Source organism: Talpa europaea, assembly GCF_964194135.1.
Source record: "Talpa europaea genome assembly, chromosome: 8".
NCBI lineage: Eukaryota > Metazoa > Chordata > Mammalia > Eulipotyphla > Talpidae > Talpa > Talpa europaea.
The window spans coordinates 100242219-100256680 of NC_140075.1; the positions used below are offsets into that span (position 1 = coordinate 100242219).

Genomic DNA, 14462 nt, shown 5'->3' on the forward strand with positions numbered 1-14462 from the left:
CAGCTCACCCATGTGCAGTGGACACTGGCCGTGCTCAGGCCCATGTGTGTTCTTCTTCCCAAACCAGTGCTTGGAGAGAGCCATGAAGTTTGCCTTTGAGGAGTTCCACCTCTGGTACCAGTTCGCCCTGTCACTCATGGCTGCCGGAAAAGTGAGTTGCCCTTTGTGCTGCACCATTCCCGTGTCCACAGTTCATGTCTTTGAATTCCAAGAGGTGCTAGAACAGTAGAAGCTAAACCAGCTCTGAAACTGCCCTGTAGTCCTGTGTAAATGAGCAACCAAACTTAATTATTTGGGAGCACAGAAGAAACACTGAAAGGAAACATTTGGAAAGATCTACCTCTTCCTAGCCACTGCAGCTTCTTCCTGGGAAGATGTGGCTCTACCTACAGCTCTGCCCTCTCACTCCTTTGAGTATAGGAACTTAGTCCTGGAGCGGGAGAGCTTCCAGGTCTGTCAGCCATATCGTGGTAGGCAGAGCAGGTTGAAAGTTCACGCTGTGCAACAGAGGCCAGGCCGCCCTCCCACCTGTGTGACCCAGGCCAGCCACCTGGGTGCTCAGCTTCCATGTCTGTTTCATAGAACTGCACTCAGGTAAGTGAAGTAACGCCCATACAGTGTGTAGAGCAGCCACCTTAGGAGAGGCAAGAGCCCTTGTGTTCTTGGTGATGCTGGCCATCTAGTTAGTGAACCTGCCATCCAGCACTTGGCAGGTCTGAGAGGTGAGATTATTTAGCCTAAGTTGAAACAACTTTGTTGGGTTTGTTTTCAATTAGACAGGCTGATTTTTATAGTAACCTTAGATACCAGTGTCTTGATATATTTTTTCCCGCCTTTGCAATGGCTACCCAGAAAGTGGCCAAGATGAGGTGACTCCGGGGAAGCATTTCTACTTTTTTTCATCACCTCTTACCCCACCTTCACGGGAGATGGGTTTCCCCATTCCCAGGCCCCAGGGTGGGTTGGATTCAAAGTTGGTGAAACTCTTAAGAAGGCACCCTAAGCAAAGATCCTCTTGGGAGGCTTTAATGTCTGGGTCCGTCAGCATTTTGAGTTTCACAGACATACTCTCCTCCCCCAGTCAGCTCGTGCTGTGAAGGTGCTGAAGGAGTGCATCCGCCTGAGGCCCGACGACGCCACCATCCCGCTCCTGGCTGCCAAGCTGTGCATGGGCTCCCTGCACTGGGTGAGTGGGGCCAGCGCCCACTCACGGCAGCGCTGCCAACCTGCTTCACATCCAGACAGAGGGAGAAAATGACAACCGAGCCTCAGCTCCAAAGAAACCAGGCTGTTCACAGCCCCAGGCCCTTGGCCAGTGCCACGGGCTGGGAGTAATCAGTTTGCGATTGAGTTCACTAGGTGATGGGGTTCTCTATCCTTCAGGGAATGTGCTTCAAAGTAGCTGTGAAAGGGCAAACTCAGAATTCGTGTTCACATGTATCTTGCTTTATGCAAGATCTGTAGGACAGGAAAGGTATATTTAACAAATGATACCCTCTTAGCCAAACTGAGTTTTCCTATAAAGCTAAGAATCCCTCTCTCCCTTAGCTCATGTGTAAACCCAACTTTCTCCTTTTCTCTTCCTTCACCCAGAATTTCTTCTTCAACTAGTCATGTTCATATTTGAATTTGGGAATAGCCTGATTTGTAACAGGTCTAGCACCTCAAAAATATACCATCAGAGTAGAAAATAGAAAACTCAGACTAGTTGCTGAGATGGTGGTAGAGATGATTGCCATGTGCAGTGGAGTTGTGTTTTTTCTTTAACTTCTCAAGATTAATGACTAGAAGAATTTGCTCCAGAGACTGAGGTGCTTTGCTAAGTTTTTTTATCCTTGGTCCTTGCTGCTTGTTTTCTTCCATTTATCCCATGCAGCAGGACAGAAGGAAGCCTACTTCTTTCTGAAGAATGGCCCCTACTTCTGTTAAGTTTGCTTCAAACCTGGGGGTAGAAAGACCCCAGGGCTGCAAATGCCAGCTTCCTGCTCCTTCCCTCAGCACAGGCCACTCACACCTCAAAACAAAACTTTTTTAAATGAGATTAAAATCTTTTCTGAATATATTTTCCTCAATTTTGCTGAAATTTCCAAACACCATAAAGGCCGAATATAATGCACTTCCAGGTACTATCTCTAGTTCCAGCAGCACCCACATTGGCCCCACTCTGGAGGGACCAGTCTTAGTTCTGCAGTGGCGAGTGGTGTGGGGGCCTCACTGTGGGCCTAGGTTCCAGGCGCCCCTTTTTCATTGGCGCCATTGAGGCTGGGTCCATGTGCTATGAATTGTATGTGAATTGGGTTTCGAAATTTTTCACAGCTGTGGGAAAAGAGGATCCAAGCCTAAATGGATTCTTTATGTCATTAAAAAAAAAAAAATGGAAATATCCAAACACGCAACATTTCAAGGATTTTATGATTTACATACATATGTAGTTTCAGCTTCTGAATACCTACCACAACCTAATTACTGAACCAATCAGTAAAAAGTAAAGATGAAAAGATAGAACCCCACCAGCCCCACCAACCCCTCCAAGGATGAAGGTGACTCTAGAAAGTAGGACAAGAAGTAATAAGGAAACGTTACAGAGAAACAGCCAGGTCGGATGCTGAGGACTGTCTGAAAGGCTCTTACAAAGGGAACAGAATCACCAGAGTGGAATTGGAAGATCTGGCCATTATTTTCACAGTGACTCATCAGAAATCCATTTCTGGCAGCAGATGCTCATGGGAACTCATGTTAGAAATTCTGCATGTTGTTGTTGTTTTAACTTGTCTGGTTTTTCAGTTGGAAGAAGCTGAGAAGTTTGCCAAAACTGTGGTTGACGCAGGAGAGAAAACGTCCGAGTTCAAAGCCAAAGGCTACTTAGCTCTGGGGCTCACGTACAGTCTGCAGGCCACGGACGGTGAGCGGAACCCCTCCCCCATGGAGTAGGCCAGGGCTGGGCTGCCTGGTCCATGCCCTGCTCCCTAAGGAGGGCCCACAAGTTGGGTTGTTCTTTTGGGCATGTGTCCCCGGGGCCCCACTACTGCTGTTCCTTTTGTGGGGGCTGGTTGGCGAGTGGGAGGGGAGGGACAGAGGACAGGAGCCAGGGTTCCCAGGCCTCCTCCCAGGTACAGTGTGTGGGGTTCCCTACTGGGGGTGCAGTGTCTCTGCATGAGATGCCAGGTGAGCAAGACCTTGAGAGGCTGTTCACCTAACCCAGCCTGTGCCTGCCTCTGCCACAGTACCTGGCCTGGGCTGTCCCTGTGAAGGGGTATTGGGTCTTAGGTGCAGGGATACAGAAGAGTTCAGGATCATCCACTCTAGAGGTTTCTCTTGACCAATCATGACCCTCCTCATCTCCATTCACATATCTTATTACTCTATTTTGTTAGCAAATTTCATTGATGTATGTTTTTCACACTTAATGAAATTTCTGATTATATGTTAACAGAAAATGTAAATTGGTAAATTGTTTTTCTGAACTCTTATTACTATCCTCTTAATATTTTGTTTTTAAATATAACACGAAAACAAATCTCAAAAATGAATGTATATTTTCATGAATTAGCATCAGGTCAAATATCCCTGTAATGACTCCTCAACTCAGGAGACTGACCCCCCTGGCCAACTGGGGAGCCCTCTACATGCTCTCTTAAGAGAAAACACCAGCCTGACTTGCACAGTCCTCTCTTCATGGTATTACAAATTACCCAAATCTTTTTTTCCTTGGCCCTAAAATACCACAGACTCTGGAGCAGTTTTGCATAAAAGTTAATTTTCAGTAATAGATTTTTTCCCAATTTTTTCCATACACACAATATATTGGCAATACCCAGCACATTGTTTCAACAACAGTAAACTTTCACTGAATTGTATTATCCATACAAATTCTTAATTTGTACTCTACCCCTCCTAAGTCTTATAACTTTGGGAGAGTCACTGAACTCTGCTGGGTCTCATCTTGTATTTATGGCTCTGTTGGGTCACCTCTGAGTTTCCCACGAAGCAAGTGTCCTGGGCACAACCCGATCCCCAGGACAGCCTTCCTCCAGGCTCAGTGCCACTCAGGAAGGGATCTGCCACTGTCATTGGATAAGGCCCCTGCAGTCCCAACCTTAAACACCCTTCTCTAGGGCAGTCTGTTGGCCCAACAGAAAGCACCTATGTAGTTCCGGCAGCAGACCCCAAGGGCACCGTTCCTCACATGCTGCCACAGAGGCCATGCTGACTCAGAATTATGGCCTCACATGCTGGAGCTGACTCCAGTGTCCATGTTGGCTTTGCCGCGTCTGTCCCTCCCTTGTATTCATATCACGGTGTTAAAGGTCCTAGCCATGCCTGGTGTTAATAGACTGGCCTTTTGTGGCATCAAGCAAGTGCTCATGGCCGAGGGATATAGCTCCAGAAGGAACTCTGAGGGCTGTTGAATTCATACCATCAGTGCTGGGATCTCTTCCAAACCACCTGGTAGACCCAATCTTCACCAACAGTTAAATGCCTACTCTTGAAAAACCAGATGTGCTCCTCGCTGGAGTTTCCAGCTGGTCTTTCAAAGATAGCCGCCTGTCCCTGGGGGCACCAAGAGTGACCAGCCAGGTGGCTCTCTCCCCTGGTGCCATCCCACAGTTCTGACCATGGGGCAGCGCTGGGACAGGACCGAGCATATTGCGCCAGAAATTTCAGCTTTGAATCCACTCTGAATGAATAGTTTTTGTGATGAGTTTTGTTATTTGTCGAAAATTTCCTGATCTCCCAGTGCCACTGACTAATTGAACCCCTTTCTTAGCTTCTTTGCGAGGGATGCAGGAGGTCCTACAAAGAAAGGCGCTTCTTGCATTTCAGAGGTGAGTGGGAGTTCATCTTTTCACTCGGCTGTACATAATGACACCAAAGTATGATAAGTATAAAAGGAAGAGATATTTATAAAGATTATGTAAACAGTGTTTATCCCTGGGAGTCTCTCGTCCCAAGCGCGGAGCACACACCATCACAACTGGCTGCATCACCTGTGGCCTTGTCACTGCACCCTGCATCTGTTAACCCTCTAGACACACTTTACTCACCCCCTGGTGCAGCGACTTTGGCTCTAGGAAGAGAGCTCCTTTGTATGTCTGGGAGATGATTGGTTTTATTAAAGGCATTTGTCATCATCTGGAAAAGGGATCATTTTCTAGCCTTTTTTTTTTTTTTTACATGTCAAACCACAGATTTTTACATTAAGAAATGAAAAGGGCAGATTTTAGGACACTCTTGAAATAATGTGTTCAGACAGCTAGGCCCCTCCACCCCCACCATGCTCCACAATACCTGTGTTTGTCTTTTCTTTGTGCTTGTCATGAAATTAGGAGGATGCCTTCATCAGAGAGCGCTTGAGTGTCACAGAACCCGTCCACATCCCTCCTTTCACAGGCGCCTCCCCCCACACCAGAAAGGTAGAGACCTAACAGGCAGTGCCCGCTGTAGGTGAGGGACCGAGATGCAGGGTGAAGACAAGCCTGATCACATAGCTGATGAGGTCAGGTCAGATGGAGGTCTCCTCACTAAGTCAGCTTTCCTGGGATAGCAGATCCTGCCCTCTGATCAACCCACTATGCCGCCCAATCATTCTACAACGAGTCCTTCCTATTAAAATACAGATTGCTCTATTATTTAATATTCATATGATGATTGCCGCCAACCAGGCAATGTGCGTTGTACATTTGTGGGTGGGGCATGTGGATAACGGATAACACATGAACCAATCTTGGCTTATTTATAGGGTTAACGATCTTTTGTCACATGGGTCCACCGTTGTTTTTTTTAGTATAGAAGTGTTTTGTTTTTTAGTCTCTGTGTATCCTGTTATCCAAGTGGTAATTGTTGAATTGCATAAAAATGCTATACTATACTGTAACCAAGGGTCCTAAAGTGTGTTAAAGAGAAAATTTCAATTAAATTGAGAGGAAAGGGCCTCCCTGGTGGCGCAATGGGTTAAGCACTGCACTATGAAGCAATCCACAGCCCCTGCAGCACGAGTTCAATCCCCAGCCAGCCAGGTAGCAAGAGCAACCCACATGGCACAGCAGACTTCTCCTGACTTGCCCGCTGCTCCCCTCAGCAGTGTACTTCAGTCAATCTGCCTGTTCTGTTCTCTACTCTGTCTCTGGTGAATCCTCTCACCCCCCCCCCCCACATCTCTGGCCTGTACCCAGCTCTTGTATTCATAAATAAATAAATCTTAAAAAAAAATAGAAAGGAAATTATAAAAAAGCATGATGGTGTAGAAATTAGTAAACTGATACAAGAACCTGGTTTTGCCCACCCTCTCCGTTAGCAAACTCTGAGTGGTTTTGAAATAGCCTTTTCCAATTTATTATTTTTACTTTTATCTTTTTAATATTGATATAAAGAAAATTCAGTGTTTTTATTGTTTTATTGTATAAATCAAAGTCTTATATGAGGCTTGTTATGGGCCAACATTTTCGAATTTTTTTACCATAGAGCAAATCATGCACTATCAATGTATTACTGGGTTCACATTACACTCTCCTCATTACCTTACTGTGTCTGTGGAATGGATTCATAATCAAAGTGGCGGTGGGGGAGAGGGCCCTGTGCTACGTTACCATCTATCCGAACTTTATTCATATTGCAATATAAGAAGTCACTAAAATAAGTGGTTGCCTGAAAGTATAACCTGACAATGTCAGATTTAGACTTTGTATTGATCCTGTCACCTTGAACATGTGTGAGTTACATTCATTGTTTGGAACTGTCTTTAGTTACTATCCAAGTTTCATGAGGACCCCCTTAGTACCTAATAACCTCTGTTAGATTTCTGTCTTTCGGCCTAGGGCTGCCTGTCCCTAGGCACAGTGGACATGTTCCTTTTTTATGCAGTCATTATCACTTCTTTTCAGTTAGTCTCAAACTCTTTCATCTTGTTTTTTCCCACTTCCTAGCGGGCTTGCAATAGCTGCTTCACTCTGCCAGACCCAGGCTGGTGAATGACTTCAAGCACCAGTTGACATCTGCAAACAGGTCTCCTCTCTGCTAAGCATTTGTTGATGTTCTTCAGCACAGAGTATGGAAAGCATTTCCATTTCAAATGATTTGGAGCTTTAAATCCTTCAGTCCTAGTTTGTAAGACCCACACATGGATGCCTAAGAAAGTGGTCATTGCATCTGTTTCAATTTTCTTAAATCAGCCACCGGCATGCCTGACTCCAAGTTATGTAATAGCCATTCATTGGCCTGATTTCTTTTCACTTTTTTTTTTTTTCTTATTAGGTTTTAATCCAAAGAGATTTTGTGAAGTATTATTTCTTCTAGGAAGACTAAGCAAAATTAGTATTTATGTGAAATAAAGACTGTCTTCCAAAGGAATAACATTGTTCCTTTTTCCAAGTGCACATTAAGTAGGACTATCCTAGTGCATTGCAGACTTAACAAAAATCTATAGGGGAAAGATTTTACATGAAAGGGATGTGTAACTTTTATGTCAGTGGCTATTCAAAAGCCACTTGGATAAGAAGTGCTTTTTTTTTTTACTATATATTTTAAATCTCCTTGCAATTCTGTTTATGTCATTTTTTGCTTTTTTGTTTAAAAAGAAAGCACTGTAACTTAAAAAGGGGTGGGACTGCAAATATAGCTTGTGGGAATTAACTCCTAGTTATGACTGGAGTGGGAATTCAGAAAGATTTGCTCCATAGAAGACTCAATAAGGTGATTTTTTTCAAGGCGTCCCAGTTGCCTGACTGCATTTGATGTCAAGACCCTTACGGTTTGTACACACACAGCCCAAGCAGCTAAACTAGTGCATTTGCCTGAGCCAAGGTACAGTGAAGAAAAAGGTAGTGTTGTTTGCAAAGCTTTCTGAAGATGCTGGATTGTTCTGAGTGGCTGCTTCTCTGGGCTCTCCCTGCTACGGAGAACAAGCCTGCAGACAGTTGGGAGATGTTTCAGTGACTTGACCCCTGGCCTGCAGAAATCTGGGCTGTTCCATGAGGGAGAGGTGGCATGGAGACCTTGTGTCTGTCAATGAGTTTCCCCTCTACCACCTAGCCTGAGTTCACATGTGAATGTGGTATCTTTTATGTGTATAGAGTGACTTATCCAGTTTGTCTGGAACTGAGTAATTTCCCAGAACATGGCACTTTCAGTGCTAAGACCAGAAAATACTGGGGAAAGTTAGTTATTCTATATGTGTAATATAGTAGAAATTATGTAAAATTTTACCAAGTTTGTACATTTTTTTCTTAACTTTTTAACATACTAATCCCAGGTTCACAGTAATCAGGACTGAAGGGAACATCAAGGAAAATGGGCTAAATAGATAAGACATGGTCGAGAACAATCCTTAGAATCTCCCTTTTGGCTCTGCCTCTTTTCCTGGATGTTCCTGGATAGGATGCTGCAATGGTGGATGCTTCATAACTTATAGTTACTGTCATTACAAGGTCTCGTGGACCAGAGTCAAATTAATAAGTCTTCTCTGCATTCTTGGTTCAGCTCTAGAAGATGTTGGAGTTGAGTCTAGGAGAGCACTCAAGGCATTGTGGGCTCTAGCCAGGTAATCTGGTAGGCCCATCCCCTGCTCTTCATGAGCAGCTCTCAGGACACTGCTCCCACTGTACTGTGTGAGGATCACTTTGGGGCTCCTTCTCTGTGGGAGGGAGTTGCTCCTCAAGGAAAGACACTTGTATTATTTATCTGCAGTCTCCCCAGAGGATGGCACAGGGCCTGGCATCTCAGCTGTTAGTGCATAATATTGATGGATGGATGGATGGATGGATGGATGGATAAGTGGGTGAGTGGATAAGTGGGTCGATGGATAGACGGGCAGTCTGCAGTCAATTATTTCCGTATGGAAGAGAAATTGAATTAATGCACGTGGAAGTTCTTTGACAAGGGAAGTACTGTGTGAAGGTACCTGTGTGACTTTTTGGATCTCTGGATTTCTCTTAGCAGCCTCCCCAGGTGCTCACTATACGGGAGTGGGATTATTGTAGTCTTTAAATTCATCTGCAGGGTTTTGCAGCCTTGCGGTTTTGCAAGATCACTAATGTCCTTCCTCTTACCTGCATGGCTTGGTGACTTTTTGGGGCTCCCAGAATGCCTTTGGTGTAGGAAGTCAAGGGCTAAGATTGCTCTGCACAACATTTTCTAGGGTCTCTGTAAGATCAGTGCATATGCTTCTTGTTTCATTGGTCATTCTCCTTATTTCCTTTTTCTTTCAGAGGGTAAAGTGGTCAGTTTAACTCATTGGCCAAATTATTGAAAGAAGAGTTTTTAAAATATGTATGTTAATGTTGGGCCTCATGAGAAATTTGGCACTTGCCTGTCCATCACTAGCCCGGGGGACCATCCTTCAGATGTTTTCCTAATGCACCCAGGAAACACGGAGATTTCTAGCACTGCTGTTCAGTTTCTCTCCCAGCCCCGGGGCTGACAGCTGACAATCACTGAGTGAGGCCAGGAGGAGGCCTTTGTCCAGAACCGCCTTCTCCACCAGGCCACTGCACCTCGCCACTTGGCTGGTGTTGGGCAGAGGCATCCATTATTTGCTTTGACTTCATTTGTGAAGAATCTAAACGGGGCTGAGAAAATTACAGCTCTAAATTATAGCTCTGAGAGATTCTTTTGGAAGGTTGTAGAACTCTAGCTTTATTAACTGTGAAAGAAGATGAGATGAGGTAAATAAAGCTTCAGAATTAATTTTATCTTCATTTTCCCTGAATATTGAGAGACAATCCAATCTCACTTTTTATGAATGACAAAGGTCAGGGGTGGGGGGTGAAATCCATTGATGTACAAATTCATGGGAACCCCTTGCCTGCAAAATATTAAAAACTGGAGTATGCTGGGTAGGCCTGTGGTGGAAATAGGACATTTAAAAGGGCAACACAGGCAAAACACTCAGCCTCAGCTGAGTTTAGGGCTAGGAGTCTAAATGCTTTGCTCTTAACATTTATCAAAGACAGGGCTTCCCCGGTGGTGCAGTGGTTGAGCGCCAGGTTGTGAAGCTGCCCGCAGCCTCTGCAGTGCCAGTTCGATCCCCGGCTGCCGGGCGAGGGTCCCACATGGCGCTCAGACCTCTCCTGCCGCCCACTGCTCCCCTCAGCAGTGTACTTCGTCACTCTGCCTGTTCTACTCTCCGCTCTGGCTCTGGTGAATTCTCTCACCCTCCCGCGCTTCTGACTGTGCCCAGTGCTTGTATAAATAAAATAAATAAATAAAAGATTTATCAAAGACAGAGACTACACCAGCATCCTGCCAGCCAGTCCTGGATGTGAGCTTCCACGTTTGCCCAAACTCAGCATTTTTCAGGATGGCAAACACCTCCGAGACGTCTAAGCCCTTTTTCCTCAGAGCAGACAGGCAGTTCCACAAAGGCCTTCTTACTGTGGAAAGCCATCCTTGGCATGTTTTGCCACACTTGAGTCCACAAGAACTTGGCTTTCTTTTTTAATCTTGCAAGGTTTTTTGCTAGTAGAAAATCCTCCTTTAATCACAGGTTCACAGAACAGAATGAGGGCTTCTTTACTAGCTGGGTCCCCTTGGGAATTAGTCTGCTCTGCAGTGCCTTGTAAAGAAAGTAAGTTTGTTTTTCTCTTCCCACCAGACTGTTTAACGCAGAATTATGTCTCATTTATACTCACATTTTGAGTTGTTCTTGGTGAAATACACTTGACTTCCACACGATAGCAAGAATGACCACGTTTGCCATCAATTAGGGGGCCAGTCTGCCTCTTCGCATCTGGTGTCAAAGGCCAGTTAGAAAACTGGGCCTGGTGTCCTGCCCCAGAGCCTGGCACATCACAGCTACGTGGACTGAATTAGCCAACTGACAGAATTTAGTAGAACCAGCAAAATGCTGCAAAGCTTTCTCTTCTCCCTTTCATTCATCAAAAACCAAAACCTCATTTTACGAGTAATGTTAGGTCTTTGACTTTCCTGTGATTTCTCTGAAATCCAGAAATGTGAATGCAGCTCTAAATTATAGCTCTGCGAGATTCTTTTTGAAGGTTGTAGAACTCTCGCATTAGCCAAAGGCAAGGCTGTTGCCTTGCCAAGTGTGTTCCTGGCCTCCCCTTCCCAGCGAGACACTCAGCCCCTTCGGCTCAGCCCAGGGAAGGCTTTGGCAGGGGAGGTCAAACCTCAGGGCCTGTGGCCTCACCTGTAGCTTCCCCTCGGTGCCCAGGATGGTCAGGCTCAGGCTGACACTTCAGACACTACTACAAACACGGAAACCGCATCTATGTTTACCTTATGAAGGGCTCAGAAGAAGCCGCGTCACACTTCTCAGTGGACTAAGGAGAAGCGCTTAAACTAAATGTTAAATAAACAGAAAATGTGACCTTGGTTGAAAAATGCAGACTAGATACTCATTTGATAGGGAAAGTGAAAACGACCTCTCTCCATACTAATAGCCATAAATCCTTTTTCAGGGCTCACAGCTTGTCACCTACGGATCACCAAGCCGCTTTCTACCTGGCTCTACAGCTGGCCATCTCCAGACAGGTCAGTGTCTCTTGTGGGCCCCGAGTGTGGCTCCCACCTGTTCTCACATAGCTCCCTCGGCGCTCAGCTGAGGTGGGAGCTGGTCCCCCTTGCTCCCAAGGCTGACTTGAAGTCAGGCTCCTCCTGAGGATGCTGATCCCTCCCAGTGAGCCCTGGTGTCTGGGTCTGTTTGAGCATCGGCTGTGGAGACACATTTGTGCCACCTCTGCTTTTAAGTCTAAATCCACAAATCTAGAGGGCCCAGATTTGTAGACCAGGTGGAAACAGGGGAGCAGTGCCCCAAACCCAGGAGTCATCAGGGAGCCTTGCCCCTTGATGACAGAACCCAATGCTGAGGTGCATGCTGGGGACTAAGGCCCTGCTTGGGGCCTGGTTGTCACAAGGTGCTGGTGACTGACAGGAGGATACCAGCAGGCAGAGGCGAAAAATACCACTTCCTTTAAAATATAGATAAGAGAGGAACCCGTGAAACAGGAGACTCAATCATATTCCTGCTAGCGGAGCAAGCTTTGCTGTCCTTCACCTTCCTGGCAGAGCTTCCAGAAGCTGCCTCTGCCATTCTCATGCCCTCCCAGCTGTTCTGGAGTCTCTGGCCACATGCCTGCCAGCCCACCAGGTGCAAGACGCTGGTGGTGACCCCAGTACATTCCTGAGTGCTGACAGGAGGGTAAACCAGAGGTCAGTTCCCCAGACATGCCTTCCCCTGGCTGGCCTGGGTGATAGTGTACATCTGAGCTCCAGGAGGCCTGGAGATAGCAGCCAGGGAACTGAGGAAAGCAAGACCCTGCCTCCATAATGGGCTCTCCCCAGAAAGGGGTGGCTCTCAGCTGGACTTGCATCCGGGAGAGCTGCTGCAGCAACAGCAGTCGCTGGTGATTAGCCATTTGGCCTCCCTCCTCCTCCAGAAGTTTCTCACCACCTCTGGGAAGCCTCCCTCTGTTTGCTCAGCTCTCTTATCCAGTATCTATCTGTCTTTCTCACTGGACCTCAGATTCCCTGAGGGCAGGGCCCCACGACTGTCATAACCATTGCTGCACCCTGGCTGCAGGAGCGCTGCCTACAGTGTCAAGCACCCACTAATGCTCGCTGAATGAAGGGACCCACTTTGCCTCCCTGAGCCAGCTCTCTTTTAAGGACATCATTTTGAGTACTGTATCTGTCCCCAGTGGCTCTGGTCATCCCTGCAAGTTGATGCCATGACCACACCCTACCTCTTGACCCTCCACATAAACCCATTTTGAGTGCTGGTCACTCTGAGGACCGGATAGTAGACAGAGCCCATGGCACCCAGTGTGACACCAGGCCCATGTGGGCTTCTTTCCCAGATGACCAGAGGGGCAGAATTGGAAGATCTCAAGCCACTCTCCTCTCACCATCAATACCTGAGGTCCAGGCTCAGGCCACTGTACCTCTGGATTCAGTGTCCTCCCTGTCAGTGACTGGTCAGGCCAGATGATCCCTCTCCCAGCCATGAGAGCCGCAATTCTATGGTCCAATTCTATGATTCTAGCAGGCATAACCTAAATCCTCCAAACATGGAACTTCAGAGAGGAAAACTAGGGTTTGGGCAAGACAGAAATCAGGGTCCTCCTGTGCAGTGGGGGGACTGTGTGTTTGGGAAGAAGCAGGAGAGCCGAGAAGAGCCCACACGGGGACTGGAGTTGGAGGGAGACAGGGAGGCACCCCTGGAGTGGCTGTGTCAGAATGCTTCAGTCTCAGGCTCTTTCAAAATCCAGCTTCAAGTTCTAATAATTCTCCCCAGTTACTGTCAAGCCCATGTGGACTCCAGACTGTTCACTGTGTGTGCATTGTATCAGCCCTTGTGCTTGGTGGCTGTCAAGAAAGTCTTGAGCAACTGTTGCTATTTAAAGGTTAAGGTTAGACCCAGCCCTACTTGAATTTGTAGACATTGGCTTTGTATGTGGCCTGGCAGTTTGTTCCTTGCGGAGCTATTTGGGGTTGTAGTTTGGAAAGGTGTGAGGTTTTGTTTGTTTGCATATTTCCTTGATGTCTACTAGAAATCCAGGACAAAGGAACTTGAAAAGAATCACAGGTGTCTAAGTATTCGAAAAGCTCCATTAAAGATTTTATGATTTGTTAACACCTTAATTTCAGCAATACTTTAAAAGCCAAGGACACTTCCATTAAGACAGTTTAACTCTGCTAAAAACCCCTGGCAATCTGCATGTGTGTCCATGTAGAGTGAAATTATCTTGGGCATAGTCAGCAGTAGATCAGTTTTGGGAAAAAAAGAGAAAGTGTTGATTTTGACTTGGTGTTTACTTAGACTTGGCATTGGTAGTGACACAGGGGAGCCCTGTCACTCCACTGGGAGAGGGTGTCTGTCTTCATGCTTGTGGGTTGTAGCTGTGACAGTGACAGTCTTGAAAGCTCAACTTAAAATATGAGCGTGGCAAAAGTGAAACTACTCTCGATACTTACGGAGAGACTTATTGAAATGGTGGTTCCCTGAGTGTGAGTGTGTGTGCGTGTGCGTGTGCGCACGCTTAAAAAATTGTTTTTGGTTTTGTTTTAAACCAGATACCAGAGGCTCTGGGGTATGTCCGCCAAGCTCTTCAACTTCAAGGTGATGACGCCAACTCCCTGCACCTGCTCGCCCTCCTGCTGTCAGCGCAGAAGCATTACCACGATGCTCTCAACATCATCGACATGGCCCTGAGTGAATATCCAGAAAATTTTATGTGAGTGATCCTCCCCTTTGCCTCCCCTTACTCAGAAGTTGTTAAATTTACTTCTTCCCCTTTCCTTCCTCCGATCTATCTAATTTAAGTCCTTCATGGACTCCTGGTACAAAATTCCCTATTTTCTTGTTTTTCCATGATACATAGAAACAATCATAGTCTGTTAGGGCCCTGTACTAAGCTAAAATACTTTATCTGTTCTTCCCAGTGTGTGCCCTGGGGGCACATAAGATAATTTGGATTACAGATTGAATATTTTATGTTAATTGTTAC

General features: G+C 46.1%; 1 protein-coding gene across 4 annotated transcripts in view; it reads left to right on the forward strand.

The window, feature by feature from the left end:
• Window positions 1–14462, forward strand: part of TTC7B (tetratricopeptide repeat domain 7B) — a gene marked incomplete at both ends in the record, with an annotated part of 220263 nt that overhangs the window by 119346 nt on the left and 86455 nt on the right. For all 4 annotated transcript variants that reach the window (XM_084240964.1, XM_084240962.1, XM_084240963.1 and 1 more), the window contains 6 exons: window positions 68–151; window positions 1082–1186; window positions 2785–2902; window positions 4769–4826; window positions 11415–11487; window positions 14029–14189. In XM_084240964.1, coding sequence (XP_084097090.1) covers window positions 68–151; window positions 1082–1186; window positions 2785–2902; window positions 4769–4826; window positions 11415–11487; window positions 14029–14189 — 599 coding nt within the window. The remainder of the gene's footprint in view (window positions 1–67; window positions 152–1081; window positions 1187–2784; window positions 2903–4768; window positions 4827–11414; window positions 11488–14028; window positions 14190–14462) is intronic.